The sequence below is a fragment of the Lynx rufus genome, unplaced genomic scaffold, assembly GCF_022079265.1.
Source record: "Lynx rufus isolate CCGP_SWC_20201006 ecotype Redwood Valley unplaced genomic scaffold, mLynRuf1.p SCAF_10, whole genome shotgun sequence".
In the NCBI taxonomy this organism is placed as follows: domain Eukaryota; kingdom Metazoa; phylum Chordata; class Mammalia; order Carnivora; family Felidae; genus Lynx; species Lynx rufus.
This window is the reverse complement of record NW_025814824.1, coordinates 73,704,525-73,730,068: the sequence shown is the minus strand read 5'-3', so window position 1 is coordinate 73,730,068 and position 25,544 is coordinate 73,704,525. Positions and strand designations below refer to the sequence as shown.

General features: G+C 53.1%; 1 protein-coding gene across 4 annotated transcripts in view; it reads right to left on the bottom strand.

Annotated features, from left to right (window-relative positions):
• The window catches only part of RGS3 (regulator of G protein signaling 3), a 122,191-nt gene that overhangs the window by 43,586 nt on the left and 53,061 nt on the right, over window positions 1–25,544 (bottom strand). Inside the window, exons 15-18 of one of the 4 annotated variants that reach the window (XM_047068318.1) lie at window positions 25,301–25,412; window positions 18,554–18,597; window positions 12,046–12,168; window positions 4,686–7,354 (exon numbers count right to left, since the gene is read on the bottom strand). In XM_047068318.1, coding sequence (XP_046924274.1) covers window positions 7,247–7,354; window positions 12,046–12,168; window positions 18,554–18,597; window positions 25,301–25,412 — 387 coding nt within the window. In that variant the 3' untranslated portion in view covers window positions 4,686–7,246. Of the gene's footprint in view, window positions 1–4,685; window positions 7,355–12,045; window positions 12,169–18,553; window positions 18,598–23,920; window positions 23,966–23,988; window positions 24,074–25,300; window positions 25,413–25,544 lie in introns of those variants that run through there. The other 3 variants (XM_047068309.1, XM_047068302.1, XM_047068306.1) reach the window with 3 other exon arrangements.

Here is a 25,544-nt window from a genome sequence, read left to right as displayed (position 1 = left end):
CCTGAGGAAGGGCAGAGAAAGGTCCTGAGCTGGTAGGCCCTCTGCCCTATAGGCCCTTGTCCACCATCCCTGCAGACAGTCCAGGGCGCGACAGAAGAACAAGTTAGCAAGGGTGGGGACACCAGCAAAGGGAAGGCCAGCTGGCAGAGGTCAGGGCTTGGGGCAGACTAGCCGGTACTCCTCGCCTGCTGGGCGACTTTCAGGAAGCCCAACCACATCCGGCCCCAGGAGTTCCCAGGCCCTGTGCACGCCCAGAGGCAGTAAGAGAAAACCTCACAAGGCCTGCAGCTGCCCTGCTAAAGCAGCAGGAGGAAAAGAGTCTGCCAGCTGGGACCTTCTCCCTGGGCTCGACGATTCTGGCCAGTCCTTTCCCCTCTCTGGGCCTACAGGACGGGGTGTGAAGGCTGATGGCTCCAGGACCCTCCCAGATCTAAGTCCTCTGAATCTCTGGCCCTTCCTCACATAGGGCCCGGCAGGAAGAGGAAGGGGGTGAGGCACCCCACCCAGCTCCCAAAGGAGCCCCCTCCTCTTCCCCTCAGCTACATTCCCACCACTATTTTTAGAACAGACCACAGGGAGCATCTCCACCAGCGCTGCCATGCCCAGAGCTCCAGGTAAAACAGCGGCCCCATTCATTCCACTGCAGCAAGAACACACCCGGAATTTATAGACCAGCCAGCTGACTAGACAACCTCTTCCCCTGGACCATGAGCTGGACCATTTCTTTCTCACTATTTCCATTACAGCCCGAAGTGGTGACTTACTTTTCCTAGTGACAACACAGCTGAGTGAGACAAGGGGAGCATCTCTAGGACAATCTGTGCCCCTCCCTGCCATCAACCTGGCCGAGTCTTCAAAAGTCATTAAAGAGGAGCAAAGCTAGGGGTTTGCATCCTACTTAGAACTCTAGACCAACTGCTTGGCCCTTGGCCAAGTTCTTACCCCTCTCTTGGTCTTGATTTCTTTTTCTTCTTCTTTTTTTTTAAATGTTTATTTTTGAGAGAGAGAAACAGAGCATGAGTGGGGGATGGGCAGAGAGAGGGAAGCACAGAATCTGAAGCAGGCTCTAGGCTCTGAATGATCAGCACAGAGCCCAATGCAGGGCTCGAACCCACAAACAGTGAGACCTGAACTGAATGAAGTCAGATGCTCAACAGACCGAGCCACCCAGGCGCCCCAACTTGGTCTTGGTTTCTATAAATCAGCTTATTAATCAGTTGATCTTGGTGTAAGAGGAGGGATGATTTTCAGTTCCATGTTCCCAGGGTCTATGGTTCTATCAAAATTCTAGTGGTTCATAAAATAAACGCTACATTCATCTGCTTTGGGATATGTGCCGAGTCGTGTTCCCAAAGTCCATCTGAGAGTTGATTAGGGTCTCGGAATGCATTTTCCCCCTGATATCAGTGTTATAAATGGTGGTCAGCTTCCTAGGCTAGCCCACTGAACCCTGAATGTTCTTCCACAAGGACCAACAGAACACCGTAACAGAAAACCACGGACATTTCAAAGATACTGTCGTAGAAAGTTTACCTGCAGCAGGGTTTGAGTACAAGAAGATGCACAGTAAAGTCAACGAAACAAGTCAATGGTGACTTCTGGGGAAGAGTCCAAAGGAGAATCTGACCACATGAGAAATGAAAGGCACTGCATATTGATTACTGCAGATTTCACTTGAAAGTTAGCTTAGGCCATAAACTCAGTAGTTGGGAAAGTTAAACAACATACGTGCATACATATATATGTGAAGTTCAAACAAAAGAGTGCAGTGCATAGAAAGGAAGAAGGAAGAGGGGAAGACTCTGGGTTGGAGAGCTCCTTGTAACTGGCTTCCCAGGGGCCAGCCTGGAAGGAGGCACCTCTGGGTGGGGAGGAGGCAGGGGTGTGTTTATAATGTGGGTACCGGTGATGAGGACCCTTCCCATATAAAATCCACAAGTATACCTATGTGTCACGAGTACGTGATGAATATCAGCCACGTACAGCATTTGTATATATCCACGCGCATACACCCTTGTTTCAATGTGAAGACCAAAATGTCTTTTCTTTCTTCTTTTAATGTGCTGTTAAAGTCCTGAGGCTTTGAAGATGACTCCTGAAGATCACCCACATTCAACTCCCTCATTTTTCTTGGTAAAGAAAACAGATGATCAGAGAGATAAAGCAATCTGCACAAAGCCACACAGTGAGTTACCAGCAAAATCAGGATTCGAACCAAGACCTTCAGAATCCTGCTCCAGTTTTCTCTGAGGGAAAGGGGCTCAGGGAGAAGGGAGCCCCACACACCGGGGGAAGAGAACTATGAGAGCAGTTCTGGTCAGTTCTCCTTCGCCTCCAAGCATGCCAGGAGTCAGCACGGAATACGGTAGTATCTATGACCCTGAAATGAACCTGGCCAGATTGCTTAATAAGCTAAGTGGGGATCCAGGCTATGGTCTCACAAATTGGAGGTACAACAGAGAAAGCTTTGAGACAAGAGAGTCAGGAGACCTGACTTCTAACTCTGACTTGGCCACTAACTTGTCCCATGACCGTGGCCAGGTCACTTCCTTTTTTTTTGAGCCTCAGTTTCCTCATTTAAATTCTAGAATATGAGAGGCTTGAATCATATGACCCAATTCAATTCTACAACATCTACTGAGCATGTACTAAGGATGGGGCAGTCACAGAAGAAGAAATAAATAAGATTATGACCTCCACTGGCTCCCAAGGAGCTCAGTCTTGCAGATGAGACATATCTGCTTAACACACTGTGCTAAGGATGAGCAAAATACCATGGGAGCACAGAGAAGGAAGCCATGACTTCTGATGCACGCCTGAGAAAGGTGTCTCAGGAGAGTGGCCAAACCTTAAAGGCTGAGGATTGTGTCTGACAGGGAGAGCAGAGCAGGGCAGGCAACCTTGGGTGGAAGAAACAGCCTAAATGTGAATGTGCACCAGGAGTTAGAAGGGGAAATAATGCAGCGTGGCTGGGCTGCAACCACAAAGCAGGAGTACAGTGCACCCAGGAAGAGACTTGAGGTCCACGCCGAGACCTAGGCTTTACTCTGACAACAGCTTCCCAAATGGTCTGGACACAGCTTGGATGGTCTGTGATTGCCCGGAAGCAATAGCACAGAGCAGTCAAAAGCAGGTGCTCTGGAGCTGGGCTGCCATGTACCAATCCTAGCCACCCTAGCTGTGTGTCCTTGGGCAAGTTTCCTAACTTCTCTAAGACTCGGCGTCTTTATCTACCAGTTGGGTGTAACGAGAGGCGATGTGTAACGGGGATGATGAACCTTGTGAGGCCGTAGTGAGGATTAGAGGGACAACACAGATCACCGTATAACTGCTCCCCGAATCACCTAGTATTATTATTCTACCCTTAAACCAAGGATAAGGAAACAATTGCAGGATGGTGGCTCTGCTCAGAGAAAGGCTTAAGGGAAGATAAGGTCAAGAGAGGATGGAAGGTAAGGTCATGCTGTCTTCATTAAGAGCGAAAACAAGAATAGCGCCATAGCCGAGGCAAAAAGCAGGACGGTGAAGCAGGTGGTCTGTCCGTAGCCAAATGGGCCTCAAGCAGCAGAGAGAGGAAAGCTGGAGAGATGGGAAAACAGTTGAGCTTTTCAGGGAAAAGACTGTGCTTTCTGAGGGGATATCTGAAATCCAGTCCAATTGATTCCCAGGTACTTTTGGTTGAGACTTGGAACCAGTCAATTAGCAAAATCTGGGCCCACAACCCAGAGCAGACTCTTCCCACCCTCAGCGAGGCTTGAGTCAAAGGCCTGCTTCCAAGACTCATGTTCAACCATACCAGGTCCTGAACCTGAAGCTGTCCCTTTCTGCCTTTGGCCACAGTTCCTTCGCTGCTGGGTACCCAATACTGTGTCTGCTGATCCTCTTAAACACCAGATTCCAAAGGGGAAGGGGCATCAGCTGACCGTGCCGGTGCCCCTGTGATCCCGTCTTAAGGAGCTCCACCCTGCTTTTCATATCAAATCTGGCATGAAGCTCCTGATCTTTTCTGGGCCACCCCTCAGACACACAAACTTTGGAAGCTTGTTCTCTGCGATATGGAGGAGACATCTCATTCATTCATCCTAAAGCATCTCCTCCAGAGCTTAAAGGGCCATGGCTTCTACATGAAGGCTATCACCCTCCTGCCTCTTCCAGGAGATGATTGATTTCTCTACTTCCATCCCTAAAAAGTAGAACTTTGCATCTGGGAACAGCAATGGGTTAGGGCTGAAAGGCTTTGGTTTGAAGACTAGCTCAGCCTCTTACTAGCTGTGTGACCTTGGATATATCATTTAACTTCTCCGAGTCTTAGTCCCTTTCATCTATACAGTGAGGCTGCTGGTGGCCTGGGGAGATAATGCCTGGGGACCCCAGTCCCTATCTCAGAAGCCCCTGCTGTCCCTGTACGGAACCCTCCCACAAATTCCCTCTGCCTTCACTAGGTGCCGTGTGTAAGAAATGAGGGCTTTGGTGGCAGAATTTATGAAAAATATTTTAAAGAAAGAATTTTTTTTACAAGACGTCCATAAATAAATGTCATCATGATTTCCGATAGGTTCCAGCTCCCAAAGGGTCAAAAGGCCAGGCCAGCAGAGACTGGGCATGGCTGTTTACAGGAGAGACAGAGTTTCAAAAGACCCAGTGCCTGAGACATAAGCAAACACAAAAAACGGGACCAGAGGGTGTGAAGGAAACTTAAGGGATCACTTTGTATTCAAATCTCACAGATGGCCTTTTCAACAATAAATGGTTGTGCTCCCATCCTCCCGGCTCCCAAGCCCCAGACACCAAACGAAGACAATTGGACCATCAGGAAAGAGGCCATTGTGTAGGCTTCTCAGCATGATTTATGTGGAGGGCGGGGCCCAGCCATGTTTCCCGTGATTATGACTCTCAGATGCACTTTCGATAGCATGTTCATCATCCTGGATGGCTGGGACGGACCGGGATGCCGAAGAGCAGTGGCCACCCGGTCATGTTTCATCTTCTCCAGCCCATGAAGCCAAATGAATTGTCTTATCGATTTGAGAGGCAGAGCAGCAGTGGCGCTGGGGCTCACCACAGTCACTGGGAAGACTGGCCCAGGCCCTCCAGGAGCTGACGTCTGCTCCCCCTGGAAGTGGCTAGGCCTAGGACCCCAAGTCAGCAGCTTGTCAGGACCGGATGGGAGGAAAGCCCTGTCCCCAGGGCTCGGTGTTATGTTCTCGTTCTCCATTTCAGAGAATGGCCAGGGTTCCTGTCCTCTGCACCTGTCTGGTGGACAGAGGTAAGTCACCAGGTCTGGGAGAGTCAAGGTCACTGCCTTCCCAGACAGGCAATTCTCCTGGGCCTCACATTCCCCTTAATGTCATTTTATAAGGGAATCAAATGAAATCAAAGTGCAGCTTGCTGTCTGTGCAGACGCAGCCGCTCCGCCTCTCAGAATTAACCCTGCGGGCTGAGTCCTGGCTGACAGATGCTGTGTATCAGTTGCCCCACTGCAGCCCCAGCCTATTCCCCTGCGGGGTGGGGGCATCAGCCTGGTCGCTGGCAGATACATCCCATCCCCTGTTCAGGGGATGTCTGATCTTGCCTAAATGGAAGGTGGTGGACATAGTCTCTTCTGGGCCATGCTTCTTGGAGTTCAAGTGGCCACAGCAGCTGAGCAACCTCACCAGGCATAAGAGCCCTCTCTAAAGACACTGAGACGGCCTTCTAGGACACAATGCAGAGACCACCCAAGGTCCAGGGGCTTCTCTGGTCTGAGCCATCTCTCTAGCCTCTTTGACCCCCTTTTTCTATGCAAGTGACTATGGTCCTACACATACCTTTTGTGTACGAGCTATGTCACTCAGCCCCGTGACCTTGGGCTTCCCTCCCTCTAGGTCTTGACAGTTAGAGAATGGTATGAGAGCTGTCCAACCCTGGGCTCCAGGCAGTGAGCCGGCAGGGCTCTAATCACTGTCCCTTAGTAGGTCCTAGTAGGTCACTGAGAGAGCAAGACAAAGTAGAGGAGAACAAGGGGAGGTGGGGGGCAGGGAATTCTCTCTTCTTATCCCAGAGCCTCCACCATATCCAAGGGTCTGGAAATTCACATACCTACCTCCCCAACCACTACCTAGGACAGGCAACCATTGCCCCTCAGAAGGGTCCTAGGTCCTACCTAGGATAGGCCACCAAGCCCCTGGAAGACTGAAGGGACCCCCTAACTCATCTCTTCCTACCCACTTGGATGCCACCTTGGGCCCTCTGATCTTCTAGAAATGTCCCTGAGACTGACTCCCTTTCTCAAAGCCTTCAGTGGCTTCCCACTGTATCTAGAATGAAATCCGTAAAACATTAACCACCATGGCCCTACACGATCTGGCCCTCACTCATCTGGTCCACCTCTTCACTCAGCTCTAGCCACACTGGCCTGGCTTCTGTTGGCCCCAGCACACCAACCTCCTTCCCATCTCTCCTCTCCACAGGCTTTTCCATTTGCTGGAACACTCTCTCCAAAGTCTGACTGGCTAACCCCTTTCTGGCCTGCAGGTCTCAACCTAAAAGTTATGATATATTCACTGCCCCCCACCAACAACCCCCCACACACAGCAACCTAAATAATATTTTCTCTTAAAGGAATCTTTTTCTTTGTAGATGATCAGTTTGTAATCACGTGTGTGCATGTGTGTATGTGTTGGTGTTGATCTATTTAATGCTCGCTCCCCTACCAGGACTGAAATCTTGACAGAAGCAGAGACTATGTCCACCTCATTCTCCACAGAACCCTCAGCTCCTAGCCCAGAGCCTGGCATAAAGTAGATGTCCCCAAAATATCCGCTGAATTAAGAAATGAATGAATGAGTACAGATGCAAAATAAGTGAATGAGTGGAGATATATTCTGGCAGTGGAGGACGATGAGATTGTTCTCCATCAGGGCTGACCTCTGCCAACCTCTCTCCTGTTGCCCCCAAGGCAGGCACTGGAACCGCAGGAAGCCCAGATGCTATTTCTTCTCCTTCTTCCTTGTAGGGAAAAGGTTTGAGTCTTCTCCTTTTGGGACCTTCTGATGCCAGTGTGCCTGTACCCACAGGGCCTCTCATACCACTGTGGTCCTTCTGGTGCCAGTCCACACACACCTGTGGGGCCATTCCCTTCAGATGACCCGAGGCCCACCATCTTGGTCCTCCGTTTTGGGTCCAGTTGAGGTGAGGTTACTGTGTGGTAGGGGATGCCCAAGAAAGGGTTAAGTTGCCAGAAGCAGAGTCCCGCCCTTGGGTTTGCTCAGCCAATCAGAGTCTGTCCTGATGAGGTAAAGCTTCTATCCTGGGTAGCATTGGTGGAGTTGGCAGGCCCCATCTCCTGCTGGAGAGAGCCATAAGGGTGGAGTTTCTGTGGAACCAGACAGAACTGGAATTAGCTCGCTGTCTACTCTGGCCAGGGCTGCCTGACTCCAGGACCTGCCCCTGTTCCTTTCTAAGGTGCCCAGACAGACCCTGGCATCTCCGGGGCCCCGCCTCTAGCTGACCAGTGGAAACGACAAGGTGGCATGCACTTCGGCGTCACATCTGGGAGAAGTCTCACAGCCAGAGCAGACCCAGGAGGCCTCAGTTTCCCTGCCTGGGCCCTGGAATACAGCAGGTGGTTACCAGGAAGTGGCACGGAGCGATCATCGCATGAGCGCAGAGCAGCAGCATTCAGCTTCAATAAGCAAGGCCACTAGATGAATCTTCCTATACAGACAGAGCTTTAAAATAATGATAATAGCAGCTAGTTCATAGAGTTCTTCTTGTGTGCACATTGCATGAGTTAATCCTCACGAGAACCCTGTTAATCCGTCCACTTTCCTGATGAAAAAACTGAGTCTCAGCAAGGCTCGGTGCCTCCCCTGAGGTCACAGAGTGGTAAGAGTTTACGTTTCCCATATCGCCTGCCATATTATTATTGAGCAATCTGTTGGCATATCTGTCTCCACCACGGACTGCGATCTCACAGGGAAAGAGTGTGGCAGATCCGTCCGCGCATTCGCACCATCGAGTCAGGGAGCACCCTGAGAACAGAGCGGGTACTGCATCGCACTCCTCTCATACCTGATGGCTGTCGGGAGCCCACTCTCCTCGGAGGCTTCCCGTCGCCCGGGCCAGTGCTGTGCACGTGGTGGGGGCTCAGTGGAGGTTCACCGAGCAAACAATCGATGTGCAGCCGTGACCCCACCGGACCGCTCTTAGGTCCCATCGGGCACCGCCTTTAATAAGTGGACTGCCACTCCCAGTCACCTCTGCCCCATTAAAGGAGAGTTCCATAGGACAGGTCTCATCCATCTCTGTGACCCCAAAGGACCTGACCTAGCATCTGGCACAGAGCTGGCATTTATCATGTATATTTGATTGAATAACCAAAATAATATGCAGTGGTCTCTCCCTACTGGCTCAGAACCTCAGTGGCCACAGGCAGGACCACCTGTGAGTTATTCTAGATTAGAAGCATCATAGCACTCCCTGTGGCAGGGAGTCTAGTAAAAGGTATCCCAGGCAGAAGAAAGGTAGGTTCCCTCCAGAAACAGATAAAGAAGCAAGTGGGCGGGGTTCTGATAAGAAAGAAGGGTGTGGTAAGCAGAAGGAAGCTGGGTCATTCATTTCTACAGAGAGAGGGAGAGCTCATACAGGCCGACCCGACCCCGGAGCCTCCTCCCCACCACGGTCAGCTCAAAGTGAGCCGGAGAAAGGCAAGGGGGCCCCCAGAGAAGGGATGGAGGCTGGACACTGACTGCCTCATTGTGTCCACGCTGCCACAGCCGGATCCTCCCTTCCCCACCAGCTGCAACCCACAGGCACCTCAGACACAGCACAGAAAGCCTGTGACCGCCGCACCCCCAAGAGGGGAAAGAAAAGCTCTGGGCCCCAAAGGCAGCAGAGTTGACAGGCAGTCAAGTCATGTGGAAATCCGCAGGGTCTGGTTCCCTGATGGAGACTGGATGAACCCAGGCCCTCCAGGATCATCTTCCATGGTAAGCTTTCATGATAATCACAAAGCTCCAAGAGCTAGAAAGAGCCATCTGACCAATACATGAGGGACCACTGAGGAAGAAGCTGCCAAAGGTCACAGAGCAGGTGGCGGTACCTGCATCTATGTTGTCCTTTGCATCCACCTTCTTCCCGGTCCCTCTACCTTTCCCAACAAGCATTTCACATTCAGGGCATCCCATTTATGTTTCACAAATCTGGGAAGAACTTTGTGTTCCTTGAGATGTTTGAAGAGTCCCTCAATCCAAAGTGCCAGCAAACACTGTTGAACAGGGTTGAGAAGGGGCAGCATGAGACTTTGGGGAGCTGTCTTGCAAACCCCTCCTCCCCCGGAGAGGCATCTGAGTTAGGGCAGGGAGCAGCCTGGCCAGCAGTTTCCCTTGTACAGCAGAAGGTGGAGCATTCCCAGAAAGAACAAAGAAAAGGTGTTTTTTTTTTAAAAAAAAAAAAAAAAAAAAAAAAGGCATGCTACTCAGTCAGGACGAATTGATCAAGTGGGACTCTTTCTGCCTGAAAAGCAAGAAGCTGGGGCCTGAGCGCTGCTTGCTTGGCCTTCCCTTTTCTGTCTCCCTGGAGGTCAGCAACCTTAGCAGAAAGGCTGTGGACCAGCCCTTGGCAAAGACATCCGTGGTCACCTCCGAGGCTGCCAGGACCTGGTAGAGCTGAGCACTGGTGGATAGCTGCTGGGCCAGCTGGACGGCCACCAGGCCACTCTACGGGATGAGAAAATCATATTTACCGGAACTTCTCTCAGGGAGCTTTTTGGAAGACACGAGAAGAAGTAAGTTGCTAAGGCTCTTTAAGTGTATATGCCGGGGGTGGGGGGTGAGGGAGCTTGCGCTTGAGACCCCAAGGGGCTCACCTAACAAAAGATGTTTACATAACTCCTTTCTAAGGAGTGAGCCAGTGGGATGTGCAAGGGCTGGGACAGGGCCCCATTTTCAGCAAGGAGGCAACTCTGAGGTTGTCTCAGTGGTCAAGCCCTCCTTTATGCTTCTCCACCCAACACACAGCTTCTCCATTAAACACACACTTCAAGAGTTTTGATTTGAAGAAGTGTCTAACTGTTGCCAGCCCAGGGTTCCTGTATGTCCTGGCATGGCCCTGAAGCCAGGCCCCAAACCCTGAGGCCCTTCCAGCATCAGCCAGCCAAATCCGCAGCCTACGGGGACCAGAGCCCGTCTCAGAAACTCAGACTAGGGTGCCTCGGTGGCTCAGTCGGTTAAGCGTCTGACTTCAGCTCAGGTCGTGCTCTCACGGTTCGCGGGTTCAGGCCTCTCATCGGGCCCTGCGCTGACGGTGATTGCGATTCTCTCTCTCCCTCTCTCTCTCTGCCTCTTCCCCTGCTTGGGCACTCTCTCTCTCTCTCTCAAAATAAATAAATAAACTTCAAAAAAAAAAAAAAAAAAGGAAGGAAAGAAAAGAAACTCAGACTATCTTCAGTCGCTCAAACTTTCCTCCCAACCAAAGACAGAGAGACCTCCCAAGGCCCTGAGAAGATTATTGCCAACGTACTCCAGAGCCTGCAAACTCTGAAGTTAAAGCGGAAAGAACTCTTTCCCCTGGACCATAAAGAGCTAAGCGCCAAATATAAGAAAGCTGGGGGCGTGAGTTCAGCCATGGGACATCCCAGGGACCACCCCGGTGAAGAGAGTGGCCTGGTTTCTGACCGTGACCAAGCCGGCAGCCTACAGCCTCAGAGACAGGTCTCTGTTTAGTAGAAGAACCTGACAGCGGGACGGTAGCAGGAAGCAGCTGGGACAGAGGTGGGGGCAGTGCGCAACCCATCAACTATGATTGATTGAGCACCTACTGCATACCGGGCACTGTGCCACGGACTGCATATGCACCATCTCATTTCATCCTCCCAGCAACCCTTCGGAGGAGGAACTGTTGTCCCCAGACGGGGACGCCAAAGCACTGGGTAGTAGAGCGACTTGCCCAAGGTCACAGCACCAGCCAGCAGTAGAGTGTGACTCGAATCCCCCCCCCCCTTCCCACTATCCTCCCTCATCAGAGTTACTCCTGCCCCTGGCTAGCGTAAAACAAGATAACTTTCAAGTCTGGGATTACAGAATTCTCAGACTCTTACTCCCTTCCTTAGGGAAGAGCTGGGGAGCGGCCGTGCACCACTGCCATTCCAGACGAGGCTGCCCAGGAACCTTCTGCCCTCAGCAGGCCTGTCCCCACAGCCCCCGCTGGAAGCAGGGGGGAGAAAAAAGGAGATCAGCGAGTTTCCCGGCTGGCGCTCACTGTCATTCACCCTCTCCCCCTGAGCCAACAGACCAACAACTCAGATCCTTTCACAGCCAGCTAAACCAAATCCCCAAATTTCCAACACTTCCACCTAAGAGAAGCCACCCGTGGGCCTCAAATGGGAAATACAACCGTGCCTTGTGGCTGGCATCCGGCTGACAAAGGGGATGGCTATGGTCCGGGTCCCGTCCCATCCCCTCTAATAGGGGCACGGGACCAGCTGACGGGTGCCTATCTCAGGTCAGCCTCAGCTGGGAGGCTCTGACCTTCCGTGATGCTTCAGCTGGCCGGCCCCCAGTCCCCAGCAAACTCCACTTGGTTCCACTTGGCTGTGGCCTGCATCGAATTAGAACAGTTTCTGTCTCAGACATCTCCTCCCAACAATGCCTCCCCTCTGCCAGTGTTAGGCACCAGCTTGCTGCCCCTGGGCATGACCTATCCAATAGCAAAGGGGGGCCACATGCCAGGCAGCAGTCGCAGGCCAATCCAAATTAGACCGTGCCACAGGCAAACCATCGGACAGAGCCGAGAGGTGATGGCCATGCTCCATTAGGCTCTGTCACTCTACCTGAGCAGTGTGAAACCCACTCAACAGACCCAGTGAAATCGAAATCCACTCAACAGACCCAGTGAAACGCCAAAGGGGAGAGACCTTCAAGCACGGGCCTCCTTGCCAACAGCTTATTGCTCAGATCCAAGTCCTAAGCTGGAGCTGGTCCCAAGCTCAATTCGGAGGCTTGAGGGTCCAGGCTGGCAGAGGGGAAGCCGGGCAGCCAGGGCTGTGGCCACTGGCAAGGCCCTTACCTTGCTCTCCGGGGGCGAGGCCGCCAGCTGTTGCTGCTTAGCGATGTTCTCCGACAGGCACCAGCACACTCGCTTCTTCTGCTCCTGTGAGTGCGCTTCCAAAGTGAATAAGCACTCTGCCTTCTGACGTCAGGGAAAATAGAGAAAAGGATGGTCAGGGCTGCTCCCTGGTTCAGGGGGCTCCCAGGCCCAAGCCCATCCCCGGGCCCCAGAGGGCGAGGCTGAAGCAGGGAGGGGAATGCCCGCTAAAAGCCACAAATGCACACCAATCCCCAGTGACATCGAGGCAGCCAGAGGAGCAGGGAAGCCGGTTTGGGGGCCAGCTGGCGAGCGAGCGGTGTGCCCGCGGGTTGGGGGAAGGGTGGGAGGCGCTGGTTCCCAACACAGTGGAGGCCTGTGGAGAGCCACAGGGCAGCAATGGTGAGGTCACCCCCGGGGACAGGCAGCACAAGGCAGCAGCTGGGGGAGCACGTGGGGAACCCAGAGGGCCAAGGTCTCCAGCCCTCTGATGCTCTGTGGAGCCAGGACCCCTCCTCCAGCTCGCAGAACCTCCCCTCCTCCCACCTCAGCACACTCTCTGATCACAAGGCCGAGATCAGATGGGCAGTTGGACAGACACACCAACAGAATGCAAACAGAAACTCGGGTCCCTTTAGAAAGTCTTTGCAGGCATGGTCATGTGGCCTCCTACAGCCCCACCAGCGCCTGACACATGAGCTGGGTGTGATCGATGACGACTCAGCTCTGCAGCACGCCAACAGACTTGGGCACCGGCACTGCTGTCGTTTACATCTCGCTTTGCTATCTGACCTTGTTAAGTGCAGGCTCGTCTCCCCAACTAGACCAGAAAGTCCTTCCGGGAGGGCCTTTTCCACCTTGGCCTGGCACAGAACTTGGCAAGTAACGGCCTCGGTGAGCTCTGGCTCCTGGAGGCACTTCCGGGATGAGGTCAAACCCGGGCCAGCCTTGGCACCAGCGCCAGGGCGCTGCTAAGACCCAGGGAGTCGGCCCCTGGGGACTCAGCACGTGGGGCGGTCCAGCAAGCCCAGGGCCATCATCCACTCTAGGACATGCTGGTCCGAGGACGGCAGGCTCTTTCTGACTCCACTGGAATTTGATTATAACCCCACAGCGCTGCGATTATATGAGCTCAGCCAGGGAGCTAAGAGCAGGAGCTGGATGGCTTGGAACAGAGGAAAACAACAGTGTTTCTAGGCGGTCCTCCCCCGTTTTGCAGTTGGACAGACCTGGTTGAATCCCAGCTTTGCCACTTCCTGACTCTCTGCCTCAGGAAAGTCTATAGAATGGGAGTGGTAACATCCCTCCCTCTCAGAGCTAGTGAGCGGGTAAGTAACGAGAGCAGTCTGAGACCTCAACAAACAGCAGCTACTGTTGTTATTACCCGTACTTCATTTATCTAATAAATATTTGTTGAGCACCTGCTGATTTTCAGGGACAATACTAGGTCCTGGGGGTGAAGAAACAAATAAGAGAGACCAAGCTTTGGCCCCCAGGTTGTGGCAGAGATAATAAGCCAATAAACAATTAAATAACATTATCAGTTGTGAAAAGGCCAAAAGGGAGAGATCCTGTTTGAGCCTGGTGGTCAGAGAAGGCCTCTCTGAAGGGCCAGCAAGGCAAGTGCTCGGGAGAAATCGTTCCAGAGAGAAGGAACAGCACATGCAAGGGCTCTGAGCTGGAGTGGTTACCAGCATCATCTAATAGCGCTGGGGGTTCTTCTCTGTTCTGCTACCCCACCCAACCCCCAGGGATGTCACCCTTCAGGGCGAGGCTGGCTCCTGTGCTAAGTGTTCCCGGGGGAGCCAGCCCTGCCTCTCCTGCCCCAAAGTGCCCAGAAGCTGATCTTCCTAAAGGCATCAGAGGAGAAAGGGAACAAAGTACCGCCCCTTGGCTTCGGGGAACCGGGAGGATGCGGTGAGGCAATCCTACCACTTAACAACAGATTCCTTCCACTTCTCAGAACCCCCAACCCACTGCAGGGGAAGGACACGCCCAGCAAAGAAAGACCCCAAGATTCCCCGCACGGAAGCCAGCTGGGGGCGGGAGCCGACCTGTCTCTTGAGGCTCCCCTGTCGGGTGAGCGGCGAGGCAGGGACCATGGTCCTTTCCAGCTTGGAAACGCTGCATCTCCACAAAGCTGGCCCTGCCTCTACCTAGCTGTTTGGGCTTCAGCAAATCCCTTCATCTCCCCGAGCCAAACTTCCTCCTCGGTTTCTGTTCTGAACCTGGAATTCTGCCTAAATAACAATTCGTTTTACCTCATCATCAATTTTAAAGAGCACTTTCCCCATCCATGCTCTCATTTTGATCTTGACAATTCCATGAAGAGGTAGAGAGGGCTTGGACGGTTACTCCCGATTCAAGGAAGGGAAAAACAAAGGCTCGGGGTGGCTAAGGCCTTCGGGAGGTCTTATGGCCAGTGAGCAGCAGAAGAAAGACCCAAAGCCTTGGAGAACCACCTGTTGAGAGCTCCATCGCCAGCTAGGAGGCTGGCAGAAACGCTCCCCCTTGCAGACTGAGCCCAGAGGCAGCCAGCCTGCAAAGCTTTCAGAAGAGCTCTATCGGCCAACGAGTCTCACAGCAGCTGCAGAGCTCACTGGTAGCTTTTTGTATAACCTGCCCTGCCCTAAGCTCCAGGATGGCGGTCCCTTCCCACAAAAGTGCAGGAAAGCCCTCACAGTGACAGAGCTGTCAGCATCCTAAGCTTGAGACATCCCCATCACACACCATGCTTCACACAGTGCGAAGCACTTCACCAGTGGGGTCTTGGTCCTTCTTCCAACAACTTGCAAGGTAGAAGCTGTGACTCTCTCCATTTTCCTGACATCCACAAGAACCACTTCCTCTACCCTCCCCTGTGGATAATCTCCTTTTAGAAAGTCCTATTTCGCTACCTGGGATGGTGACCATATGACCTGTCCCAACAGTAGAGCTCAGGGAAGCTGGGTGTCTGGCTCTGAGAGCCTGAAGCTGAAAGCCCCATAATGCTAGAGAATCCAGAAGCCTTCTGAGGCACCGAAGACCTAAAGCCAGGCCTAGCCTGGGGCCAGGGGTTGGCTGTCTTAGATGGGCAAACATTTTGGGAAGGCCTTTCCTCCCAAGGTTCCTTTCAAGGAACTTTGGAGGCTGGTCTGGATGAGAGAGAGAGCACAGAACCAGCTCCCTCCAGGGAAGCTAAATTCCCAGCTGTGGAAATCCGTCCATATCAGGGACCTCATTGCCTGCCTGGCGGCCTGCATATGAACAGTCCCTCTTAATCCCCCATGTGATCTACCTCATTGCTTTTGATGCTGTTGCACACTGTGCCCTGTAATACCAGGACCCATGGTCAAGGCTGTAAACAGCCCTGAAGGCATCCTCACATGACTCACTCAGAGGCAGGACCTCCTGATGGCACAGCACTGGGCCCGGACAACTGCATTCAAACATGAGCATCCTCAAATCCAACCAGAAACCCAGGTCCTCCTGGACTCTTTAAAACCCTCATCTTGGGGCACCTGGGTGGCTCTGTCAGTTAAGCCTCCGACTTGGCTCACATCATGATCTCACAGCTCACGAGTTCAAGCCCTGCGTTGGGCTCTGTGCTGACAGCTCAGAGCCTGGAGTCTGCTTTGGATTCTGTGTCCCTCTCTCCCTGCCCCTCCCTTGCTCTCTCTCTCTCTCAAAAATAAATAAACATTATGGGGCTCAAACTCATGAGCTGCGAAATCATGACTTGAGCCGAAGTCGGACGCTCAACCGACTGAACCACCCAGGCACCCCAACATTAAAAAAATTATCAAAAAAAAATCAACATCTTGCCTTACCTCCTTGTTCCTGAATTAATATAATCTTTGTATGAACTAAAACCTCTTCTGCTACTATTTGTTCATTTGCTTTGACAAAAGTCCTCCCATTTAATTCTAATAACCTTATGACACAGGTAGGAAGGAAAGGCACAGCTGTTATCATTTTCCAGATGGGAACACTAAGGCTCAGAGAGATTAAGTCAGATGCTGCAGGAGACCTCCAGAAAGGAGATTCAAATTCTGTCTTCGGCCTCCTCCAGAGCCTGCAACCTTACCACATTTGTATAACTCTAAATGCACATTACAAGCAACATGAGATATCCCTCTTAGCTTACTTTTTAAAAGGTCAATAAATCATTGGTGATGTCTCCAATGGAGAATAAATGAATATGAAAAGCTCTCCCCCTGTTATGAAGCTGACAATAATAATAACTACCATTTATGGAGTACTCACTGTGTGCCAGGCTCTGTGCTAAGTGCCTTGGACAGGGTATCTTATTGAATCTCATTTAATCATTACAACAACCCTGCCAGGTAGGCCCCATCAGCCTTTCTTCAGAGAGGACTATGTGACTTGCCCGGATCATTCAGTTAGGAAATGGCAGAGCCAAGATTCAAGTCTAGGTCTTCCTAACCACAAAGCATAGGCTCTTCAATTAATAGAGCCAAGATCAGATTTGAAGAGACTGGTCCTTGACCAACATGCCCTTTGACCCAATGCCCCCGGTGTTCTGAAGCCAGTAGGGAGGCTGCATCTGTCCCATGGATTTGCAGGGATTGAAGGATACCTGTCCGGGAGAATAGCGACTCCAGGACCAAGGACTGCATAGGACAATCCCACCAGGGACCTACTGCTGGGAAAACCCAGCATGCTGCCACCCAGGCAAGTGGGATTTTCTAATGAAGTGGGAAAATCTCTCCAAATCCTGACTCCCTTGCCCTGGTTTCTTTTTGGGTGCCCCCTGCATGTTAGACAATGAAGATAAACCGCTTGTCAGAAGTTCCAATTAAGATGTGAGTTTGGGGTTCCCCATGGGGACCCAAAACCACCATGTGGAGCCTGTTTGGGGCTACAGAGCAAGCAGGCATCTTGTCTTCCTGTTATAGACATGCCTCACGAGCAGCAGCCCTGTTATGAGAAAAGAGAGGCTTCTGGATGCCTGTGAGCTCCAATCTCCCAGCCCCTCTGGGTCAGAACTCCTGGTGCTTTACTGAAATAAAAGGCCCCTGGATCAATATCCCTTCATCAGCTTTGGAGAGCTAGGTCACAACTCCCTGGAAGCCAATAAGCAGAAGTGCTTTTCTCTACGAAAACAAACCAGACTGGCAGGAAGCTCTCTTGGCATTAAAGAACCCAGAGCTTGATTTCAGCCCCTACCAGAGAGAACTGGAATCCAGAGGGGTGAGGCTGAGGGGCCAGGGCTCTGGCATTTCTCAGCCTGGTCCACAGCTCCTAGGCTGTTTTCTGCCTTTGCCAGATACTTCCCGTGCCTGGTGGAGATGTGCCAACCCAGGGGAGGACATCTAATGCCTTTCTGGCCCTCAGGTTGCCACTGTAGGCAATCGAGGTCCCCAGCTCAGCTCCAACAATGTCCACTGCCCTTTGGAACTCTCTGCTCTCCCCTGAAGCTAACTGGTCAACTCTGTCATCTCCCCTAGTCATCTGTTCACCCAAGGGGACACTCTTGAAGGCCTGCACCTCTTTTCATAGCCAGGAAACAAAGGAATGATTTTTCAATCACAAGCCACATACACATTCCTTCCCAAAAGGGTGTACTCCTCTTGGCCAGCATAGACCGTGCCCTACCCCAGCATCTTGTCCCATAAGACTGGCCCGTTCCCCAGACTGTGAGGTGGGACCGACTCAAGCAGAAGCAGAGGACAGAAATGGGTCTAATGAATCCTTGCTTGGAACAGATACTGCCCCTGCTCATATTAGCAGACACCCAAGGTCGGGAACAGAAAATTTGCGGAAAATTTAAGTCATCGTATGGCTCAGTGGCTCTCAACTTTTTCACAGCCATGGACTTCTGTGATTAAACCCCTGGTCTGAAGATATTTTTGTCTTCCAAAGCAGTAAGTCATTTGCCTGATTTTGTTCAGCAAAGGGATAGCACTGCTCGTATGAGCTTCTGAGCAGACTGAAATAACCAAGAATACCAACCACATTATTCCAGCCCCAAACACGGACACTTAATATTTTCTTTAGCCTGCATTATCTGGCCCAGGTAAAGATGCAATTACCTTCAGGCCTTTTAAAACACTGACAAGATTCTGTAGGAGGGGTCATGGGTGGTACTTCCGGGAAAGAGAGGAAGAAAGAGGCAGGCACAAGAATTGGGGAAATCTCCAGAAGGAGGGCTACCAACTAGGTAAATAAGGTGATGCACAGCTGTCAGGCCACACCCTCTCTGGGAACCCCGCAGATGCTGGTGACCAGAGGTTCCTCAGCAGGGGGATCACAACGTCCTTCTGTCCCCTCTAGGCACTTCTGTGCCCACTGCTCTTCCACGCAGAGGTGAGAGGCACTGAGGTAGGGACTGTTGTCCCCATTCTACAGGGGGAGAAACCTGACAAGGACTACTGTACAAGATGATGTGGAGCCTGGCACCAGAACCCTGGACTAGACCCAGACCAATGTCGTCTCACTAGCACCAGGCCACAGAGCCCTCTCCTCTGATCCAGGGGCAAGGACTCACCTCTGCTAGATACAGCACACAGAATTTCAGGTCTTCTGAAGAACCTTGGAGGAAACAAAAAGTAAGGCTTGCATTAGAGTTGGCTGCAGAGTCTAAGCAGCTTGCTCCAGTAATGCCAGCTGCCTTGCCCAGAAGCCTGTATGCAGTACTTCCTGGAAAAAGAGGAGGAAAGAGGCAAGCACAGGGGACAGGGGAATCTCTGGAGGAAAGCCCACTTAATGGCCAAGCAGACTGAGGCACAGCAGTAAGGCCTCTGTCCACAAGTGGGCCTCACTCAAGGAATGCTGAGGTCCCACCCTCATGAGAGGCAGCCAGGAACACCCTCTGGGCATCAAACAGCCACATGCGGGGACCCGTCGTCCACCTTAGGAGGCCTCCGTCTTTCCCCGCTCCCTGTGATGAGAGACACAGAGGCAGCACACATTTGGGTTTTCCTTCAAATGCTCCCAACTGCCTTCACCATTTTGAAATTCAACAAGGAGCCACACATTTGCTGGATGGACCTAGGAATGTGTGGGCTGTGCAGTGAGCTCCCCAATCATGGGCTGGCTGTCACCCACAGATGGTTTCCCAGCCCAGGACCAGCCCCCTGGTGTTTTCCTGGAGTCCTAATCTCAAATCCCAGATTCAACCATCCTCCACCTCTCCACCTGGGAGGCAGCTGGGAAGGACCATCAGGCTCTCTGCTCCTGCAGCAGAAGAGTGGAAGAAGAGCACCTACAGAAGATGTATTTAGGCAGGGTGCTTCAGAAATGCAAAGATCAAGATAGGCCCCCAGCCTGTTGGGGACGGCTTCTTGGAAGAGGATCCTCTGGAACTCGAATGCAAGATGGGAAGAAAGGACACTCCGGGAGGTGAGAACAGCATGAACAAAGGCATGTAGGTACAGAAGCACACGGTGTGGTTCGAGGTATAGCAAGTGTGAAGAAGGCCTGCCCCTCCCTGACCGTTGTGGGCTGCTCCCCGGACCCTGGCATTACTCCCCACCAGGGCATTCTTCTGGGCACAGGCCCGGCATGGTTGATTTCCTGAATGTCAAGCAATTGGCCTCACTGGGCAGGGTGTCATTTTGAGAGAAAGAACAGTACAACACGTGTAACGACACACACGTACGGTGCCATGCACCACCCACGGTGCCAAACGCTGTCCGTGTATAAGCTCAACCCTTGTAAACACCCCTCCGGGGCAGGGGTGATTGTCACCCATGATTCATGTGAGGAAACTGAGGCTCAACACATATTTGAATCAAAGAAATTGCCCAGTGAACCAAAACGTGCTGCAAAGTTAAGGTGACAAGGTAACAGAGACAGTCAGTCAAGCCAATTCCTAAGAAAAGGCCCTTGTGTGGGTGAAGGCCGGTCCCCTCCGGAAGCACGTACATGGGTGGTTCCCTGGGCAAAACTATCCCTAGGGCCAGGGGTGCCAGCAAGAGCCAGATAAAAATAGTTCATAAGTGAGGTGCCTGGCTCGCTCAATCAGTAGAGCGTGCAACTCTTAGTCTCAAGAGTCATGAGTTCAAACCCCACGTTGGGCGTGAAGCCTACTTAAAAAAAAAAAAAAAGTCTGTAAGTAAGAAGGGGGTTCACTTTGGACTTAGAAGAAATCCTTCTACTTCTCCACATTTAAAGGAGGGTTTAGAGGGGTACCAGGCAGCTCAGTGGGTTAAGCCTCTACTGAAACTCTTGGTTTCAGCTCAGGTCACGATCTCATGATCTCAGGGTTCGTGTGTTCGAGCCCTACATCAAAGCCCCAAGCTCTGCTTGGGATTCATTCTCTTTCTCTCAAAATAAATAAGCATTTAATAAAAAATAAATAAAAGAGAGTTGGGAGAGAGAGGGCCCCACCTAAAGGGCCCCATCATGTTTCAGAAACCTCTCATTTGAGGGGCACCTGGGTGGTTCAGTTGGGCTAAGTGTCAGACTCTTGGTTTTGGCTCAGGTCAAGATCTCATGGTTTCATGAGTTGGAGCCCCGCGTCGGGCTCTGGGCTGACAGTGTGGAGCCTGCTTGCGATTCTTTCTCTCTCTCTGCCCCTCCTCCACTCATGCTGTCTCTGTCTCTCTCAAAATAAATAAACTTAAAAGAAACCTCCCATTTGAAAGCTTCTGCCAACTCCTTGCCTTGTTGAGGATGGAGACAAGGGAAGGTGGTTTCTTTTGTTTAAGAAAACATACTTGGATGTCTCCTTGACTTTCCAGAAGCAGATCTGAGTGCCAAGGGGGAAACAAAAAGCTCTATGTAAGAAAATAACAGAAATTTGGGTTTTAGATGCTGGCAGTGAGAGGAAAGAAGGCTCTAGAAGGGAGGGGAAAGCCAAGGAAATGGGAGTCTCAGGGAGACAGTAGGCCGAGGTTGGGGGAAACTCAGCCTACTACATACCCCTAATGGCTAGGGGGTGGTTGATGATTGCTTGACAACTTTTCCTGTGCTGTGACACGCCCTACCACCACCCTCCTACATTACCCCAAACCTTCACTGAAATCCACTGCACATCACGGCCTTGTGCTGGCAGCGCTCTGAGAGAAGGATGGAATGGGGTCAGTGCTCAGCATGTTTCACAGCCTCACAAAGGGACAACAAGACTCGGGAGCCCAGGGTGCCAGGAAGGAGCCCCAGCTGCAGAAAAGCAGGCTGCGAGCTGGAGGACCCAGGAGAGCAAACTCGGCCATCAGAAACCCTTCTGCAACATCAGACTGGGCTCTGGGCTCTCCAGAGTATGGAAACGGGGTGAGTGTAAAGGACAAGGGACACAGAGGCACACAGGTGGGTTTTCCACCCAACGTTCCAACTGCCTTTACCATTTGGAAATTCCACAAGAAGTCATCGGCTCCTGGGTGAACCCTGCTTCCCGCCCCCCCTCCCCCAAGGATCGTGGGCCATGCAGAAAGGGTCCCAGAGGCACACAGATGGCTTCCCCACCCAGGTCTGACCCCTCTGTCATGTTTCCAGAGCCCTCTCAAGCCTGGTCTGAGATCCCAGACTCAGCCATTCTCCAAGCCCTCTCCACCCTGCGTGACAAGCCTGGAGGCATGTTGTTTCCATTTTCCAGTTGCAGAAACTGAGACCCAGGGAGAGAAAACAACGTGCACAGGCATGCAGTAAGTAAGGGGCAGAGCTGAGATTTGAACCCAGGACTGCTGCCTCTGAAGCCTATGTTCTGACCACCGCATCACACTTCTGCTCCCCACACTGGCGCCACCCCAGAGATGGGGGTGCATCTCTTCCCCTGTCGTCGCCCTGGCAGCCAGCACTGAGGTGAGCTCTGAGGATGTGCTCGGCAATTGTCAACTGACTAAATTTAACCCCAAGGCAGTCCAGCAGCTGGGACCTACGCAGCTGAGTTCCCAAGACTGGGCTCCTGGCCCCCCGGGGTAGATGGAGAGCCCAAGAATCAGCTGGACATTTCCAGGCCATCCTGAAAGACCAGAGCAGGCCAGGAAGACACCCAGTGGGTGGGATGCTGGCCGCCTGGAAGGTAGAAACACAAAGACCAGCAAAGCCAGTGGGCGGCAGAGACAGGAAGAGGCCACAATGGGCCCCGGATGACCGGAGATGTCCCGATTGTTAGCGCCAGCTCTCCGCCTGTTCCCATTACACTGCCGTTCGGACCTGCTGAAGCTTGGGGGATGCCGGGCAGGAGGAGGGCAGGTCTAAGTGGCCACCACCAGCTGGGAGCCCTGGAGGAGAAGGTGCTGCTCCCCAGCCCCCAAGCTGGGCAGCACTTCTAGTCTCCTTCTAGTCATTCGTGCATTCCTTCACCTAATAACCATTCACTGGGCACCCACAATGTCTGTGCCTTGTGCTAGACCCTGGGAGGATGCTTGGCCAGCAGAGCTAAGCTCCATTCAGGCAAGTCACACACGGGAGTCATTGGTCCCTGGGTGGGATAGATTCTCCCCCGCCCCCAGGAAAAGCCCTCGCCAGCCCCAGCCTGCAGGAAAGGCCAGTGTGCTCCTTGTTACCATCTTTGCTCCCAAGTGAACTTGCCACACATGTTGACTTGAAAGGGACACACCTGCGAGGCACAAGCAACATTAATCAGAAACCATTCTGCCACCAGAAGCTCCAGCTGAGGTCCTAAATGGATCTCTTAAGGGCCTCACTCAGGCACTTGCTACAGCAGCAGGTCTCTTTGGGCACCAGGGAGATGGCAGGGAGTTAGGCGCCAGGACCCCGGACCCCACAGCTCCAACTCCGACTGCAGGAGAAGGGGACACTGAACTTCTGCAAACCCCAGGACCCACAGCCTGTCTCTGGGGCATGGGGGCAGGGGAGGAGGCAGGGGGGTCCACCAATGCCTGGAGAGAAATGTAAGCGATGGAATATGCACCCGGGTGCTCAGTGTCACTGAGCCATGTCCCCGGAGAGCCGCATTGGCTGTTAGCTGGCTGGCACCTGCTGCAGAAGGGCGAGACAACGTGTCTGCACCAAACCATCTGCTCCGCAAGCCCAGGACAGGCACACACGTGCACATGCCCCACACCCAGGCCAACCTGATAGGCTCTGATGACCGCAGTCATCTCTCCTGAGGAGTCCTGGCCTTGGCCACCTTCAGCCCACCGTTTTCAGGGAGAGGATGTGGTCTCCGGCTCCAGGAAGCCATGCCTGCACAAGGCTGCTGTTCACATGAGCTCAGCATCTGGAAGGTTTCTCTGCAGCGCCTCAGGCCCCACCCCACCCACTCTGACCAGCTGCCACCCGGTGGAAGATGGGGCTCACCCTGGTCTGAGGGCTCCAGGAGGGGAAGATCCCACCAATTCCCAGCTGAGGCGACCCACCCAAGGATGGAGGTAGGACATATGGGCACCGTCCAGCATCTCACGGCAACCTCAGGGTCCGTGTGGGGATGTCAGGGCTGGGGAAGAACATAAAGGGCTGGCCCAACCCTTCTTTCACAGAGACGCCGGAGCCCAGAAGAGGCAAAGGGCCAACTGAAGCACGTTAGCAGCAAAGCCGAGCCCAGACTCCAAACACCCAGCTACTACCCTCGGCTCTTCCACTGCCCTCTTCTCTCTCCCACCCACCCCCCACCCAAAGCACAGCCAGTTTGAGCCCCTCTTCTTTCCCCTCCCTCCTTCAGGAAGCTGAGCAGACAGACGCAGGGGCCCAGACCCGAGCGAGGAGCAGGATGAGCACAACTGAGTGAAGGCTCAGTTCTTACAACCAGTCAGCCCATATTACCGAGCAGCCCACCCCTGACTGGGCCCTGATGGTCTGAGCCCACAGAGGAAGGGCCTGCCCAGTGAGTGCCTGTGTGAGTCCAAGCGCAGGGGGGTGGCAGGGAGAACGGTGTGAGGGGGGGAAGCCGGGTATGAGGGAAACAGGGAGGGGCAGGGAAGCTAAGGGCAGAGTCCACTGTAGCTCTCACCTGCCCCCTCCCGTGGGCACCGGGGAGTCAGGGTCCCAGCAGAACTTGCTCAGAGGGTCGCTCCTCACCTCCTTGGTCAGGCCCAGCCGCCCCAAGGAAAGGGCTTCCCCGGGAGAGGCGACTTGCTTTTTGTCCCCCCTCAGGGACTGCCCTGGGCAGTGGGCAGCAGAAAGCTCGAGACAGAGAAGGAGAAGTTGCGAGCGACTTCCTGAGCGGGGCAGCCCGAGTGGAGGTTCTCACACCCCCTGGGTTTCTAAGGAGGAAGAACAGTGGGGGCGCCGAACACACAGGAACACAGGACAGGTCTGCAAACGGGCAGGAAGTTTTCCTGGAGCAAAACCCGTCAAAACAGAATTCTTTCGCTGGGTAATATTTTCCTCCCTGCCCCTGTCGCCCATACTCAAACAGGTCTGTTGTTGTTTTCATAATCTGCGAGAGGAAATCGAGCCCCTTTCGGCAGAGACTTTAGGCGCCAAACCAAATCGCTCAACAGATACTCCCAGCTGGCTTCCCCTTCCCCTCTTCCTCCGAGTGGAAAGTTTGCGGGAGACGTTCGCGTCATGCTCCCACGCGCTCCCTGCTCCTGGGGCTCTGGCCTGGGCGACGCAGCTGGGTGGTGACGGAGTGGGGCACGCCCATTGGGGTTCTGTGTAGGGAATGGGGGCGGCAGCTAGCACGGCCTGGGCACCTGGCGTGGGCCGGGCATTCTGCATATGACCTAATGTAATCTTTTTTTTTTAAGTTTTATTTATTTTTGAGAGAGAGAGAGAGAGAGCGCATGTGCATGAGCAGGGGAGGGGCAGAGAGAGGGAGACACGGAATCTGAAGCAGGCTCCAGGCTCTGAGCTGTCAGCACAGAGCCCGACATGGGGCTCAAACCCACAAACCATGAGATCATGACCTGAGCCAAAGTCAGATGCTTAATCCACTGAGCCACCCAGACGCCCCTGACCTAACTTAATCTTCACAGCAACCTACTGGTGGCCCCACTTGCATGTGAGGCAACAGGCTCAAAGAGGTTGAGTAAAACTTGCCCAAGGTCACAGGTGGTGAGGGGCAGGACCCAGGTTTAAACACAGGTCTGTCTGAGTCCAAAGCTCTTCCCACTCCACTCCACGGCCTCCCTGAAACATGCCCGGGACAGAAACCTCCCAGCAAAGCTCCGGGGGTACGGTACAGCCTAGAATGGAAGGCAGGTGTCGGAGAGCCTGGCGGCCCGGGGGCAGGGCCTGACCCGACTACACATGCTCAGATGCCCCATGGCTGGCTGGCAGCCCCACTGTCGGAGGCACTGATCCGAGCTGGGCATCCGTGCCACCCAGAGTAGTGGAGCTCGGGGCAAGTGGGAGGGAGTCCGGGGCATCTCGGGTCCACACCTACCTTCCTGCAGCTTCACACTCTGGAGGTAGAGGGGGTTCCTCAGGACGTTGCAGCGGCCCGGCTCATCTTCCTTGGTGAAGAGCAGCAGATCCGAGTAGGCAAATAGCGTCACCTGCATCGTGAAGGAGCAAACACAAGCGGCTGTTCTGCTGTCCCAGAGGCCAGGAGCCACAGCCTCCCCAGGACGTCTGGGCAAGGGGTCCTTGTCATCTCGGGCAGAAGTAGACTATATCAGACTCTCAGT